Genomic DNA, 17,022 nt, shown 5'->3' on the forward strand with positions numbered 1-17,022 from the left:
CTTTGAACCGGACATGGTCCCTTCCCTGCGGCTGCGTATGTCCATAGGTGCTTTTAAGTCGTTTGAATTGTCGGGAACCGCCACCTGGCGCAAGTGCCCGTTTGAAACACCCGTAAGCGCACTTGGGCATTCCATTCACCCCAGGCAGAAAAACCGTTGATTTACAAATTGTATGATGCAATATTGGGACATACGAAATACTCCGGACGACAGATGGGGACGCAAAGCGTAACGCGAAACTTCCGCCATATATATTTGTTGGTTTTCTTTGAAAGCCTCTGGAACCGAATGGTTGTATCACTCAGGAGTAAGGAATATTCGATTTTACCGCATATCAATATGTCGTATGTTAGGATAGAATTAAGTAAACTGATACACGAGAAAATGAATTTCGGATGCCTCATATGTATGTTCTCTTTCAAAAATGGCAATAAAATTGTTTTACAAATAAAACGTATACATCTAAATAAGGATCTTTACAAAAAACTGTAGAAACGGTGACCTTAAAATTGCCGAAACTTTATTTATGTTCAGGATTTTTTTAAATGTCAAGTAATTTGTCTTTGTGGGTATTCCGCCATAATCTTAAACGTGATTTCCCCCGCTTAGACGAAACATTAAATTATATCCTTGTTGACGTAAAAACGCGTGTTTGGCTGGCAGCCATCGATTGTATAGTCAAGGATGCGTCACGATAAAAGCCGCTAATTCCATAGGCGATCTTGAATTTTCGCATCCGTTCCAATGTATCCGATGCTAAACGAATTGCAACAACCGACCTAAGTCAAAGTGCGTCAGAAAATGAATTATTTATTACCCTTTTCCAAAGGCAGACGTCGTCTGTCAGCCATAATTTCCATTGTAGGTAAAATTCTCGTTCAAATTTCCTTTTTAAGCTTCGCATCTCCTCAATTATGTATACTGGTTCGCGACCACACGGCGTCGCTTTAAAATCTAATAACCAATTAGGTTTGTTTGTCTTTAGAAGCACGTTCATATTTTTTTGTTTGAAAATATGCATCTTTGACACGCTAAAGATTCGTACGCATACAAATTTTCGGACTCATGAATCTGGTTTAAAGTTAGAAAATGGCCGACATACGCCTCACAATATCACAACAGACAAAGAATCATTTCACTAAACAAAATATGTCGTCGCATTATTTGTTCATTTGTCCAATTCTGAACAAAATTTACTTTTGACCAACCTATAATCAAATCATATCAACTTTCAATGGTTCTTAACTCGTTACCAGGTCAATAGAAAGAATATCGTGTACAACTAAAATTTTGAATACGGATAAAGTAATACATAACAAGGTTTTTGGATTGAAATATATTTCTTTACAAGCTGAAATTACATCAATACCTATAACGATGTTGTGGTTCACCCATCAGCATATACCACTAGTGCAGGGGTGCACAACCTTTTTTCTATGACGGCCGCATCGCAGGTCCTTATTTCACCAACGGCCGCCAATTGCTTGCTTGATTTTGTGTAAAAATAACTGGTTTAAAAAATTAGGTTTATATCATATATATATACCATTTAAAGCCGCCTTAAATGCTCAGATTAATAAATTCTAACTTGCTGCACAGGTTATCTGAACGGAGCTAACTGTTTATAACGTCATAATGTGTATTGTGACGATTGCGGTGCCCATTTTTTTGCATTGTTTGCACATAATAAGCGGATAAACCCTGGCGCATATGGTCACTACAGGCTGGTAATCGTTTTTCCAGTCTCACGAAATCTGTTTAGAGCAGTTTGAAAATCAAAGTATTTGGCAAAATAGTTTTAGTTACGTCACGGCCGCCAGTACATGTATTTTAATGCACATGTTCAAGGCCGCACAAACTCGTCTCCACGACCGCAGGTTGTGCACCCCTGCACTAGTGATCCACCAATTTAGAACCAATGGCCCTTACCAAGCAAAGACCAGACATGAAGTTGAAAGTTTCAGCCAAGAACTAACATGGTTATTGATTCGGAAGACAGTTCTGTAGGCTTTAAAAATATGGTAAATATTTTCCCTTTCAAGTCCAAGGACTATTTGAACGCAATCACCAGGACTTAGTATAGAACAATCTGCACTGAGGTTACGTCATTTCCTTTCTCGAGATCGAAGAAAAGATGACGAGCACTAGAGATAGAGTTGAACTGCAATTCGGCGTTACTCAGTGAAATTTCACTGAATCGTTAGAAATTGCAAAGCGTTGTTGAAATGATTCAGTCTTTATCGCTTCCTGCTTATGTCTCATCTAATCGAACTTATTTTACCTTATTCTAAGGGCGGTGTAGCCAACGAAAAAAATGCATTTCGAAGCAGGAAATTATGGTGCTACGTGGCAGTATTCAATTTGATCATGTAACTGGTGTTTTATAGCCTATAAAGTCAAATGATACAAAATAAGGCCATACATTACAGGATTAAATGAGATACAGTGGTGACATACTTCTGTTTTAACAAGAGTGAACTAACCGCAACACTAAATTCTCACAACGTAGGCAACGCCCTGTCTGTTTCGTCAACCTTTTCAGCACCTTATGCAAAGTTCAACAAAGCACCCAGTCCGCAAAAAAGATTGCCACCGGCCGCGTGATAGCTGGGTTTCTATGAAGTTTCAGCCCATTGTCTGAAGGTGAGTGTCGCTTTACACTTTACCGTGTTGGAATCACGATGCTATTGTGCGACTTACTCGGCGTTGCAAGTCTTCGATATCATTTTCGCTTGCTTTAAGAGAGGGAACGTGCTGTCGAGGGAGAATAACTTGTTTGACAAGTTTGACTTGTGGGACAAGCGGGCTAAACATGGTTCGAGCACAGGTGGAAGCAGCACGTTTTAATTCTGTCACCAACCGAAATGAACTCAACTTAGCCTGCTACTGCTTCAGACAAGCACCGAAACGCACGTGATATGGTCACAAAATCTGTTATCCTAACAATGAATTAATATGTTTAAAATATATGGCCCAACAGCATTTTGTATATCTCGTCGTAAAAATGATATAAAACAATTTCAACCAACAATCTTAATACATTTTCGATAATATTTTCATTTGTGTGATATCAGTGATAGCTATATCTTTCTTCGCGCATCACTTTTTCCCAATTCACGCAACAGTTTCGCTTTATTATTGGTTAAACTTTTCGTCAAGGCAGCGATAAAATCGTGAGGACAGAATTTGTCAAACCGGATTTTAAGTGCCTTTATGTAGATTTTAAATTCATCAAAGCCCGCAGTACAACTAGATCGAAAACGAATTTTAAAGCAGAGGAGGAAGTTAAAACGGGGTTCATTGACATTAAGCCACAAAACGCCCGTATGTTTGCATAATAGTCCTTTTAAGCGAAAGAAAAACGTACTAAAGCAAACTCAAGGTGTCTCGCTATACGTGATACATATTCACCTTTGTAGTATATTTTTCTTGGTATGATTATAGACTGCTCTCATAACATTTGTTGAGCGGCTTATAGCAACGTCTTGACTTCTTTTAACGATAGGTCAGTCAGATCCAGTTTTTCACGTGAATATGCTTTTGATAGTTCTTGTCAGTTCGCCGAAAGCATTTGACTCATGAATTCTGACTGATGATGTGGGGAAAATCCACTAAAGGTAAAATTTTTATCGAAACCAAGACTCTAATGAAGGTCACGTGACGAAGGCGTCTGTGTTTGCCAACAAGCTTGAACGTAGTATCAGACTGATCGACTATAAACGCCGCAGCCTTTTTTTCAGCCGCTGCCTTTAACAAAACGGTCAGTGCCTGTACCACGGCGGCAGACGGCGAGGGAGCGCATCGGTTGTGAAACAAATTTAAAACCTAGAACTGCTCTATCTTTTTTTAAAAGCTAGGAAGGGGACGTTATGGTTATACTAGGCAAGCTGCCAATTCCGGCATCAGAAGTGAAGCATAATAGCACAATTAAAAAGTTAGTAGGGTAAAAAACTTTTTCTAACATATGTGTGTACTCTTGTATTTTCAGAAAGTCATACGCTTACCAAAGTCGCCAAACAGGTGTAAAATACGATTAAAATACATTTAAGTGACTGAACCAACGTTCAACTACTATGACTAAAGTAAAGTCACCAAGTCAGCCCATAACAAACCATGGGGAAGATGATAAACAAATCGTCGAAATGGGGAAAGACGATCTTTCGGGGAGACTAAGAGGAGGCCCGTACAGCAAATCCCAGTCGTTTTCGGATGCTGTCATATTTGTAAAGATTGTTTTCACCTGCGCTATTGTGATCTCCTGTATCCCTTTGGTCACTTCCCACCCAGTTCAACCCGCTGTCAGATCAAGACAAGGTGAGAATTGAATGTTTTATTATTATTACATCTAACTCATAGCTGAAGTGGAAAATCGCTTTTGTAACACTTGCATACTTATCTGACATGTGACAATATTGGTTGGAAATCGAGTAGTTATTACTTATCAAGTATTCGCGTCAAACACGGTCATTTAAAAAGCGACATTGTTTCCATTTCAGTGACATTTTTGTGCGCTGTTCAGACGACTGTTTCGCAATTCACCTTGTAGACCAACGCACTGTTCTACTAGTATTGTTTGTTATGGCAACACTGCGAACAAATCCCAAACCTTGTCGTTGCGCGCGTCAACAGCACCACGCGCGCTCTAGGCAGATTCCGCGGCGTTTTAGGACAACAGGTTTGGCTAATCGGTCCAAGCAGAACTTACAATGGTTTTGGTCCTAACTAACAAGCTTTTGCCATAAACCGAGAATCAAGTGGGTCGTAGACCGTTGACCGCGATCAAATGCGATTATGTCAAGTAGCTTTGAGCTCGCAGCATTCACCAGCAATCTTGCGCAACCGCTTTGGCGTGATGCATTAGGTTATCCGCATATCAAATTGCAGAGACCTCTCGAAAATGTTGGCAAAAATGGCGCGAAGCTCGTACGATCAATTTCAGCTGACGTGTTTCGCGTGACATCCCCATTTGTCAGTACAGCGGTTTTCCGGCTATCGTGGCATTACCCTTGTCGCGATTTATTGTGTGTTTGCGCGGATCGTAAAATTGCCGTCGGATGTAAATGAGCCCGTTGCATTATGGACCCGCCATTCCTGACAAGTTATCAGAAACGGCGCCCCTTACATGAAACCTTTTAGCGATAGGTTAAAGTGGCAGACGCTGATGCACGTATGTAGAATTTGTTTTATCTTTCTAGTGGCTATGTAGCCTATTTTATCTGTTAGTCGGGGTAAAGTGGCGCTTAGTTAAGTGAAATGCTTGCAAACCATGGACGAAGCGACGCAAGGTTTCGCCAGGGCGTGACGTTGAGGCGACGAGATGCTCCGTTGCATGACGCCGATCAACGGTAAGGCCAACTTGAAGCTGCCAGGTTTAATCAACAGTCTGTTCTACACACAATCACCACTTACTGAAATGACATAAATGCCGCGGGCCTTCAAAATCGCTGTTTATCTGCAGCAGGTGTTTCCCACACGAATAAACATGGCCCAACGAGAGCCGTATTCCCTTTAATCTGGGAGAAGTTACCATGTCATGCGACAGAAGCAGTAAATGATCGTTGTCACGCACATGAGATGACGTGCTCTTGGACTCCGGATCTTGTGTAATGGCTGCAATAACTCTTAAAACGTTGTGCTGTTTGGACAAGCATGCGCATAAACCAAAACATGGCGTTGTAATATATTTTCACAACCGACACACTCTGGAAGTCACGTCGCCTCTGGAAGAGGGAACGTGCCAATGAAAGCGTTCAATGTTTTGTCGCATCCTGTGTGTTCCGACCGACCATTAGTAATTCTTCTTTATATCATTTTCTCCTCGGATGTCGACAACGCTTGATAGGTTTGGTGAAAGTCTGGTACCTCTAGTCTCGCCGTCTGCCAGATTACAAGGTGTTTTAAGAGGCGCATCACCCGTCATTGCGACAGTTACAATGTTGCAAGCGACCACAAAAACGCAGCTAACCAGTGATAACTATTAATCACTACTTACTAAACAGTCTGGCGCGTGTCTTGGTCTGTCAACCGTAGAATTTAAAAGTTTGTGACGTACAGAACTAGCAATGTGACATGATCGAAATGACTAGAACAAGCGTTCGCGTTTGGTGCGCACACGTAACGTGGTGGACTCGGATAATAGCAGTGCGCATTTTACATGTATCACAACGTTTCATTACGGCTTTGGGCTTTTCTTTAATCTTGCTTAGTGTCACGTAGCAATTATAGCGAACTGTCGGATTTGCATTAACGGCTGCTTCTCTGATGAGACGTTTAGAGATTTCAAAGGCATGTTTGAACTTCTTTTAAATACAGACTGCCACAATGACACGCAAAGCAAAGCTACAATCAGCAAGTGTAATGCGATGAGGCAAGTGGGTACAAAAAATTCTCGCTTGGGAAAAAATCCGCAGGTCTCGCACGAATAAATCATTCGTCATCGCAAAATTCCGCGCGATTACGTGGATTTCAAAAATGTAGATTTTTGGGTATCGCTTTCAACAACTACGAGCATTTGCTTAAGGAACATAAACAGATGGTACACCACATAGGCTGCAAAACAGAATGACGCAAGTGGATATAATCTAAGCCAACGGTATCCAACGGAAAAGTCCCAGTCGTTCTATGAAAAAAATGCGAAACACGCGAAGGTCGCGTATTGATATAGAACAAATCAATAAACATTCAGCAAATGCAGCACGAACTTGATTAGTGTGCATACACAGGCTTCGCATCCTGGCAATGCGATCGGTTTCTCGGATACCGCAGCATGAATTGAAACTCGCTACTGTGAAGGTCATGTGTGTACGTTGCCGTCGAATTTCGCCTGAAACAGGATAAGAGGGGAGGGTTTCAGCTACACTATCGCATTGGTGCGTTTCACGTGGCGGGGAGGTGGTACCAAAACCACAAGGCATGTTCATATTTCTTGTTGCCCGAACCCTGACTGTAACCCAACCCACGCAGGTGTTTCGATTTTTGGCGCAACATCCGAACTGCTGATGACAGTTGTATGCTGGCGACAACTGTTGTGTTTAGTGTCGTGCTAAATCGAAACACCAATTCGTTGTTATACTCGGTACAAAGTTTGCTACTTGCGCATGAAGTTATTGTAGCGGTGTGCGTTGGCGTCATACATAATGCGCCGCCGTCGCGTATTTACAGCATTAAAGGGAATTATCTTGCCCATTCCGTGCGCCCTTTCAGTGTACCGAGATCAAACAGCGTTGCTGTGATCCAGCTCAATACCAAGAACATTCAGTGAACTTTCAACGAAGGCTAAAATCCGCAAAAGCGGTCTCTTGTGTATAAACCTGGGCATGTGTAAATAGCGGTAGACTTTTAACTCCTGGGGAATTCGTCGTTGATGTATTACGGATTTTTTTCTGTTCATTTGCTGAGGACAGTCAAAGACATCCGGGAGCAAATTGACATTGGCAGGGTAGCGTTTACCGACGTGCGTCATTCAAAATTCTTGAGCGTGATCTTTGACGAGAAAAAATGCGAAATTCGCGGCAATTTAAGAGTCGAATTCTCGCTGAACTCTCCGTTGGCTTGAAAATGAAAGTTCGATGTACAATAGAGCAGTATACTCCAAACAGCAATTTTGGAAAAGCCACCGCAAACCGGATTATAAAATGGTGGTTAATATTGTGCGGAATGGGAACCAAGGCGTAAATTTCACGCCCAACAGCCCACTGGAGAGGTAATATCCAGTTGGCTTAAACGCAGCTGCGTGCCAGTGCTCTTTCATTGAACACTCCAAAAGATTTTGATAAACCGCCTTTACTGCGTGATATTGTTCCACACCGACTATCACGATCATTTGCGATTACAGTAATTAACGCATTTTCGTCTGCTATTCGCAAATTAGCAGATACGATCGCAATATAATAACAGGTTGTATGACGATTCGGAGGTTATCAACTTCCTGTGAAAAAAGCGACCTAATCACCCCAAAAATTGTCCTAATGTAACCCCAGGCCCCTGCTCAGAGCAAAGTGCATCGCAACTATACTCTCTTTTCTCCTGAAATTTATTCCTGACAGTATCAATTGGAGATCTTAACGCCACTCCTATGAATAGCTTGTATATCGCAATTTGATCAAGTCAATGGAGATTCCATCGCCCGCATTCCATAGTGTTTGACAAGAGAACGGAAATGAAGCTGCGTCACGTATAACGGTTTCGCGCGGAGAACGAATGGCGTGAGTTTCACCTCAACGCGACACAATGCCCAATTCGCGCGTCTCGCTGTCTGTGGGGTAACTACAGGTCAGTTTGGAGCAAGTCAATTACTACCTGTGGAAACACCGGTCTGATACACATACGATTACACGATACCTGAAGGATCGCGTGAGGAACTTTGTTAAAGTCTTGTTTGACTTCGGGGCAAATTTAGACTAATTGCAGACGTGGTGCAGTTAAAGTAATCGTTGCGGCTCGAAGCCGCAAGTGACAGACTGTTAATTCGACAAGGTATGGCTAAAAGGTTGCCGCCCTCTTTAATGCCCGCGGCCTAAACATGCTTGTCTAGCCGCAAAAGTCACATAAACATGGGTCGACGCTCGGTAAAAAGCAGATATGTCCTAAAACAAGGGTGTTGCCGGTCTAGAATCTTTTTACCGAATCTACTGTTGAATCTATAAGCACACAGATAACATCGTCTATCATCATGACGCGTTTCGGCAAAGCGTTAAATTGCTTTCGGGTCTACTGCATTCTTATACCACTCGCAAAAACTTCATGCACGTTCGAGCATTGACGAAGTAAATGTATATGTATGCTTGGCTACAACGTCGATTCTTCGAATCAGGAGAGGTTGAATTTTGCCTCGAGTGTTTATTATTATTTACCTACAGAGCTTCGCCCACAACAAAATTGTTTGTGTGTATATTTTGTCATGCTAAGCCTGTCGCGACAATGAAAAAAATTCTTGCATTTTTGTGGTCAGATCTCGAAACAGCGCTAAACAACACGAAGTGCGACGTGCGAGATGTAATCATTGACATCCGAAAACTGCATCCGACCATTCCACCCAATGTAAAACTGCGTCCGTCCTGTGTAAAACTGCGAAGATGCTCCGGTTGCTGCAACAACGACAGACATACATGTATGCCCACCGAAATCTACATCACTGAAATCGACGTAAGTGCCTTGTTGATTTCCATTTGGCCACTTGTTTGTGCACTGCCGAAACGCTGTCGCGTCACCCGTCGGCGGTTTGGCCAAGATCAGCTATTCAGGATTTAAATATATGTTGTTGTGCTTTTCGTGCAGGTCTCTCGACAACATCTAACCGGCAATGGCGGGGTCGACTACATTACTCTCAACTTTACCGAACACGCACAGTGCGCTTGCCTAAGGTAAGGCTTCCTTACAAAACACTTCCAGCTTAGCCGTTAAAGTGCACACGCAGCATATAAGCATGTAAATTATATTTACTTACCAAGTCAGTTGAAGTATGTTTTATCCGCACTCGAACATGTATGTCGACTTAGCATTAACAAAGTTTTTTATCTCTGCAGCCGCGAGAATCCGTGCATTCCGGTCGCTTGCTCCAGTGATGAGAGATGGAACGTGGATTCATGCCAATGCGAGTCGCGCTGCGTAGAACAAGAGTGCGGCCCGATGCAGCGCTGGAACAAGAAGAAATGCAGATGTGAGTGTCGCCACCAATGTCATCCTGACCGCATGATGCAGCTTCGCTTTAACCAGGACTCGACTACTTGTGTGTGCGCATGTCGAAGTCCGCATCGCAGCCGAAGTCTTTGCAAAAGACGCAAAGCCGAATTCAACCCGTCCAGTTGCACGTAAGTGTTTGCCAGGTTCAGCAGTGTTTACTGATTCGTCTCTGCCTCCTTTCATAACCAGAATGCGTATTTGTTAACCGCGCTTTTGCCATAAATAGCATTTTTAGCGAATACTGTGTTGATGCTGAAGCATGGTAATTTCGCTGGGCAGCACGGTGATTCATTTTGCATGCTTGGCCGAGCCAATAACTCATAGCGGGTTTGTAAATAATCGAAATGACTGTGTCCTGGTGGTCAACAGCACGAGAATTCAGTCTTCGGAATCTGAAACCGAACAAACAGTAACCAAGTGCCTTTCTCTTGTTTTAGGTGCATCCGATCGCCACACAGCCGAAATCGGTCAAAGCGAGGATGATGACACATGGCTGTCCGATTTTTTTATGATATCGTATTTATTCTCCGAGGACCACAGTATTTCATCATAAGTTCGGGCAAATATAAAAACACTGGAAGTGTTGAGGATAAAAGTCGCTTATTCCGCCGACCTTGTAAAGTGCGACGGAAAAGAATATCAAAACTTTTCAAAAGTCAAACATTGTTTACCATTCTTCTTTTGCGATTCAACTGCATGTAACCACCACAACAAGCAAAAACAAAGGTTCATTGAAATTTCCATACACACCACACATGGATCTTCGTCAACATCGGTGCTTTGAATGCAGCGATGCCCGAAATGCGATGCGTGTGGCAAAACCGAGATTGATGAGGCTTTATACTTGTGTTACACCATATCGTCTACAGTATATAATTAGGCGAAATCAATTCTCTGCCCGATATACAAATGTCGTTCTGAGCAATGACGGACACTATCAATATTGTGACACTATTGTTGATGTTCAAGAGCGGTCGTACACAATAATCGAATCAGCGATTGAGAAAGATTCGGTTTCGGTCGTTCTTCGACAACCAACTCTGAAGACTAACTTCTCCCAACAAACGAGTTTCTACTATTCATTTAGGTGACAATAAAAACGTTTTTGGATTCCTGCTGTTCGGCAATAACTGCCAAACATTTCGATTCGGTCCAAACCGGATTTGAACAATTCGCGACTTAAGTTTTCATTGCTTTTTCTGTGCGTCAATTTCACCAAACTTGCTTTTGTGCTCGGAAGTGTCAACTGAAGACAGCTTACAACTATTTTCCACGTTTTAGTCGAAAACACATTTCAAGCAGTTCATGTTTTTTTGGTCATTATTTATTAGTTTGCCACATGTTTATAGCCTTTTTTTAATAAAACGAAACCAGCATACGTCTTGAGTGATCATTTCTCCCGCAGCTGCAGTTTCGAAAAGCAGACGATTAGTAGTTGTCAAATTTTAGCTGTCAGGTTCAACGCAGGTGCGTTTTATTTGTTTGTTTTTAGTCATCCTACGCAGATTTCAGGCAGTCAGCCCACATGAAACACAGGATTAAGAACTGTACTGCCAGACACGTGCAGTAAAGAAGCACCATATCCATTAATTTCACGCCATTTTGTCGGGACTGTTTTGTTAAACGCTTTTTAGATAATAAATACCGATTGACGATACAATCTGCGCAGCAACACGACCAATCTTGTTTACTAATCTCAGTTGTAATCGACGTCTGATGTGGCATCGTAATGCAAACGCTGATGAGATTCCTCTTGGTACAAATGTTCAAGTTACACGCTTATAGCCACACTAAATGCCGATGGTTGTCTTCCGGGCAGTGATTCTCGTCTGATTAGACACCTACAAAAAATAAAACAAATAAGGCGAGAAATGAGCCTAGACTCTGTCTTTGGCACGGCTGAATGAGACACCACAACTATTTGGTGTTTCGGTCGTCGACAAACCCTACCTTCGATCACTCACGATTCTGGTATTCAGTCTCGTCTCATTTTCCATGTTGTGGCGCGGATTATGCTCGAAGACACCCGGCATACGCTAAGTGATTATGACGAGCCACTCAAGGGTGATTGGCAGAATTCTATGACAGTTGACAATTCTGAGAATCGCCAAGTGGAAGCTGATTGCGAAACTACATCTGCCTTTTTTGATGCCTCAAAACCAAATCTTGTTGTAAAGCCATATTACTAAAACTTTTTTATGTGCATTTAGCGCCACTTACTTAAGGCATGTCATTCAGTTTTCTTCGTTCAAATGGCTTATTTTCTTGCATCAAGAGCAGACATGGGGCAATTCGTATTCGTATCTCTTGATTCAAGAGAAGGCGACAAATGCTAGTCTTTTGCTCCACCTAGCGGAACATTTTAAACCAACTTGTGTTTTACAAATGCAAAATCTCTCGATCCGAAGGGTAACGGTAAGCAAGGTCTTCCTGCATTAACTTGGCAACAAAAATAAAATTAAACAACTATGCTTATGAAGACATGGCTTTACACAGGCCTACCATACGTCCTCTTTTTGGAGGAAATGTCCTCTTTTTTAACAAAAAACAAGTTGTCCTCCGAGGACTAGAAAAATTACCCAAACGTCCTCCTTTTTAAAGAATTTTTGATTTATCAAATACATATGTGACAATTATGCCTTTAAAAACAGCCAAATATTAATCTTCAGCTTATTTTTTTAAAGAATACAGGGGGATTTTACATTTTTTTTCAACAATGTGTCCTCATTTTTGGGGATGGAAATATGGTAGCCCTACTTTACAGATATAAGACAGACGTTGTGTAAGAAGACTTATAAGATTTTACTTTATTGGTGCATTATCTGCAAAGCGCTTCCACAAAGTTTTAGAGTGTGACATTTATTGACAAAAATCCTTTATACCACTGATGGCTAAAATCTGGCCCGCCGTATCTGCGTTTGTATACGTGTAAGCGCGCCATAAACGATCACAGATGCACAATGTGTATGAAAATGTATCAGTAAAAGTACACACAGGTTAAATGCGTTAAAATGCATTTGAAATGCTGATTAAACTGCGTCTTTTGAATTAAATATTTTAGGTTAATAAAAAGTACTGCAGTAAAAGACTGCAGTATACGCAACATATATATATATATATGTATAAAAAACGTGCTTCCAGAGAGGAGTTTTTGCAAGCGTTTCGGTAGTACATCACAGCATCAGAAAAAACATTAAAATCTACAATATTTCAAACCAGTGGTCAAAAACGGCTGCAACTGAACCCAATTGGTAAATCAGTCGTATCATCAGGATATACATACGCTGTGTGCATGGAATTATTAAAAAAAAAATAGATTAGTAAATACACATCTATAACTCAAGTCAGTTTCAGAACCACTGGTTCTAATCTTTCTTCGTGAAAAAGATTCAATTTCTGATTTCGAATGATGATGCGCAAAATCAACGACAATCTGCGCCTGACAACGAACAAAATGCGAGACTGATCGAAGTCGTCGACTTTATCTGTGTGAAGATGATGCTGATGTCGTGACAGTGTGCGGGTACTGATAGGTTTGTTCCCCGGTTTGTGGAGTGGTCGGAACCTGATGAGCGCCTACCGAGTTTCCCATCTGCACTTGTTGCGGGTAACTGTCCGAATCGGTCGATTGCTTTTGCATCGCACTGTTAACAAATATATCGATGGGGATAAAGGGGGAAATCAGATTTCCGGTTATCAGTATGTTCGTGACTTTTACATGAAAATTTAGTGATGGGACGGGTACCCGGTACTCGGTACTCGGTATCGATGGTATCGAACGATTTCAGTGGTATCGATACTCGTACTCGGTATCGAAATATTTTGTCTCAGTTTTCGATACCAACGTGCGAGTACCGAAGGCCGATTTACACTATAAGAACACTGAAAACTTTGTGCCAATATATGCTTCGGACAGCACAAATTTGGGAAAAAGTTCCGCCAGGTTAGGTATTTTTTTCGCTATCGTATGGAGATTACTTTTTTCTGCATGTGTGTGTGTACGCCTGTACGCCGGCCATGGCAGATAAATTAGCAGGTGATATGCAACTAAGTACAACACTGTACTTAAGTACTCGGTAATCGTACTCGGTACTCGGTATCGAAGGTATATACATGTGGTACTCGTACTCGGTATCGGTACTCGCTTCAAAACCTGGTATCGTCCCATCACTACATGAAATGCCAAACAAAATTGCATGCACATTTTGGTACACTGTAGTTTTAGGGTCAGAACCCTTTTTAGTTAATTAAGCCAAAATAATATAGTCACATACTTTAAAATGTTTCTGTGAGGGCCACATATTTTTTTTCTTCAAAAAAAATGTGATTTTTACATATCAATAAACTGTTTTGGAGTATTGTCATACTAAAGAAAGCCAATACAAAAGTATTTATTTCTGATTGGGTTACAAAAATACATGCCGAAACTTGTGTGAGAGTCAGATGTAGTCTTTAAAAGGGCCACATCTGACTTGTGAGAGGTTCAGACTTTAGTTATAGTTACATACTTAGAATGTTGCTACAGTGTGGTGTTTTAGCTTTTTGACAAGCATTTCCCAGAACAAAAACAACAAACAATTGAATGGTTGTTTTTAACCACACATCTTGTCCTATTCCAAATATGGTATATATTTACTATGTTGTTTTATTATTTGGTTCCAAACAGAGCAAAAGCTTTGCTTATGACTGGGTTATACACCACAGTAAAGCACCACTGGAACATATTTTTTTGATACTGTGTAATGTTCAAGCAATTAAACTTTAGCTTGCATAGCCAAAAATGATTTGTTTGGTTGCATGTATTTTACTCTTGAGTATGAGGGTATCTCTTGAGGCTATAGAGTCAAAAACCAACAACAGTCATAACTTAGGAATGAAATTTGCGTAACCACAATATACTGTATCTGTGAAAAGCATCATCGGCTAATACACTAAGCACTGGAAGCAAACTTTCTTCACATATCAATAAATATTAAACAATACAAACTAGCTGAAATGACTTACATATCTTGTCGATGTACTGGCAACTTTACCGAAATGCCTCTTATATATTTAATCAAAGGTATCCACTGAAATACTGAAAGACAAAAATTGTCTGATGAACTGAGACAAGAAATCGGTAAACCAATGCATGAAGAAAGTCCATAGGCATCTACAATACAAAAGAATATACAGTCAAATGCAAATGCTAAACAAACACACATATATATATATATATATATATTATGTATATATGTAGACTGCATTTTAATTTATACAGAAGCCATTGGTTCAACACAAAACAATCATCCAACTTTAAAATTACAATCTTTACTGTTGAATAGTTTTTGGGGAGAAAAAGTCTATAGCTAAAGATGTGGGAAATGAAATACTATTAACTCTACAGTTAAACCACTGTTTAACTGGGCTATTCAAACAGAAATGCTCCACAGTCATTAATAAACATATCTGGTATTCACAACAAAAGGTGTAAAATAAGTAGTGCAGCTGTTAAAAAGGTTTACATGAAAGTTACTAAGGCAAGTTGCAGGCAAAATCTTCTCTAACTTAGTTTAATAATTGACGATTTATATTTTAGCTACAACACATATTGAAGTAAATTTACTTACAAATTGTGCCAGCCAAGCAGCCACAAATACTACTGACAAGGTTCAAGTCTGGTACAACAACCTGTACAATGACCAATAAACACCATGGAATAAGAAAAGTACGGATTGTAAAGAAGAAAATGACTGTCCTTTTCATAGGCATATTTTTGAATGTAATTACTACCATTCCCAGCATAGGTGCAGTCATTCCTAAGCCAGGGCAACTGAAACACAAATTCTATTGTAAAACAAGATTGTAGACGATGAAAGGTACTTCTATAGCTTTTTAATTACCTGTACATAACTGCAGCAAATTGTGTTGTAAAAGCTAATCCAATTGCAACAAGAACTGTCAGCACAGAATAGCTGACAGTCAGAATCAAGAAAGTGTACAAAAACCGTAAAGTACCAATTTGACGTTCTGCTATGGTTCCAAATAAACCAAGCAAAACCAATGTCATGGAAAGAGTTTCAAAGTTTTTGTGAAAAAACACATGCTTCAAGATTCTTAGAGCACCTTTAAACAAAGGCACTTGTCAAAAATAGAAATATAGTGCAAATAAACAATGTATTACCATACACACAAGCATTACTTACCTTCTCCAGAGATAACTCTTTGTGGTTGAAGGCACACAACAGTGTCTGGAATTTCTCTACTTTTTGTGTAGTAGAACAAAAATGAAGCCGTGAAAAACAGTAAAAAGCTTCCAACTGGAATGTTGGACAAGTACCATTTTACTTTTGAAACAAAGTTTTCCATAGACGTGTCCCTTAAAACTAATCTACCTGAACAACTGGTACATTAAGTTAAGCCTAAATACTGATGATCAACAGTTTACCAGCACTGTGAAGTAAAAATTTGGTCAGTTGTATCAAAAACTAACAATGCTATCCAAAAACAACAATACACACATCAAATCAGTGGCTACTAGCTATAGACTTGTTAATGGTTTTATCACTATCACTTGTTTGTCATAAATTTTGCAATGTTAAGCCTATTTTTAAGTTTGAGACATATTGCCGATGACAATCTTTTGATGCACTTATCTAACTACACTATAGGAAAACATATACAGTTTACAAATAAGAAAATAAACTCCCAGCAATCCAGCATGTTATTGTTGGCCAAGCAAAACAAAGTTTTCAACAGTGAGTTTGAGTCAGCGCGAAATTACCATATTTAAACATGTTTTAATTTTGTTGTAACATTTCGAAACACTAATCGTCCTAATTCACAACTTTGAGATAACACAGAATTTATCTTGCTGTTGACAATAGCAAGGTTGTACAATGTAAATCAAGTACCGTAATTACCCTCTGTTCTCACACATGTTTTCCAAAATCCATATTTGCACATGTTTTGAACTTTTGAGCTACTTACTTACGTCGAAAACCCAACACGTTGCACACAACTACTTTCGTTTTTTGTTTGTGATCGCGACGCACACCTCTCTAGAAAGTTTAATCGTTCTGTTCATAATAATATATATTTTCCAATGCTTCAAAAATAGTCAACATGCATCGATGTGAAAATAGTTGGATATTCGTTGTTGGTATGTTTACCTGTGGTTTGTTTGTTTCGAAACTTTAGGTAAAATTTCCCTAGGAAAAAAATGTTGTTAATGTAACAAAATAAAATATTTGGGACAACAGCGAATTCTTGCGACTCGTTAAGCCAGAGAATTCTAAACTATTCTGTGGTTAAGCCATCACAATGTTTGCATTGATCAGCCCACCCAACTCAAAGCAAACA

The 17,022-nt window shown here is 40.2% G+C and overlaps 2 protein-coding genes across 2 annotated transcripts; one reads left to right on the forward strand and one right to left on the reverse strand.

The window, feature by feature from the left end:
- The first annotated feature begins 3,824 nt into the window (after positions 1-3,824).
- On the forward strand, positions 3,825-11,059 carry LOC145214659 (vascular endothelial growth factor A-like). Its single transcript, XM_080083232.1, has 5 exons — positions 3,825-4,314; positions 8,951-9,144; positions 9,277-9,362; positions 9,525-9,809; positions 10,119-11,059. The coding sequence occupies exons 1-5, from the start codon at positions 4,074-4,076 to the stop codon at positions 10,162-10,164; spliced, it is 852 nt and encodes a 283-aa protein (XP_079939358.1). The 5' UTR covers positions 3,825-4,073; the 3' UTR covers positions 10,165-11,059.
- Positions 11,060-12,524: 1,465 nt separating this feature from the next.
- On the reverse strand, positions 12,525-16,336 carry LOC145215461 (uncharacterized). Its single transcript, XM_080084161.1, has 5 exons — positions 15,867-16,336; positions 15,564-15,786; positions 15,291-15,493; positions 14,686-14,833; positions 12,525-13,325 (listed from the first exon to the last, which is right to left on the reverse strand). The coding sequence occupies exons 1-5, from the start codon at positions 16,027-16,029 to the stop codon at positions 13,163-13,165; spliced, it is 900 nt and encodes a 299-aa protein (XP_079940287.1). The 5' UTR covers positions 16,030-16,336; the 3' UTR covers positions 12,525-13,162.
- Positions 16,337-17,022: the final 686 nt, after the last annotated feature.

The sequence above is a fragment of the Phallusia mammillata genome, chromosome 2 (genome assembly GCF_965637545.1).
Source record: "Phallusia mammillata chromosome 2, kaPhaMamm4.hap1.1, whole genome shotgun sequence".
NCBI classification, from domain to species: Eukaryota; Metazoa; Chordata; class Ascidiacea; order Phlebobranchia; family Ascidiidae; genus Phallusia; species Phallusia mammillata.

Excerpts from the sequence above, each read along its gene's own strand:
- LOC145214659 (XM_080083232.1), top strand. The coding sequence starts at position 4,074 with ATGACTAAAGTAAAGTCACCAAGTCAGCCCATAACAAACCATGGGGAA. Across the intron at positions 4,315-8,950 it reads CGCTGTCAGATCAAGACAAG|ATCTCGAAACAGCGCTAAAC; the intron begins GTGAGAATTGAA and ends TTTTGTGGTCAG. Across the intron at positions 9,363-9,524 it reads GCACAGTGCGCTTGCCTAAG|CCGCGAGAATCCGTGCATTC; the intron begins GTAAGGCTTCCT and ends TTATCTCTGCAG.
- LOC145215461 (XM_080084161.1), bottom strand. The coding sequence starts at position 16,029 with ATGGAAAACTTTGTTTCAAAAGTAAAATGGTACTTGTCCAACATTCCA. Across the intron at positions 15,494-15,563 it reads TTTGCTGCAGTTATGTACAG|TTGCCCTGGCTTAGGAATGA; the intron begins GTAATTAAAAAG and ends TTTGTGTTTCAG. Across the intron at positions 13,326-14,685 it reads CCAGTACATCGACAAGATAT|TGCGATGCAAAAGCAATCGA; the intron begins GTAAGTCATTTC and ends ATTTGTTAACAG.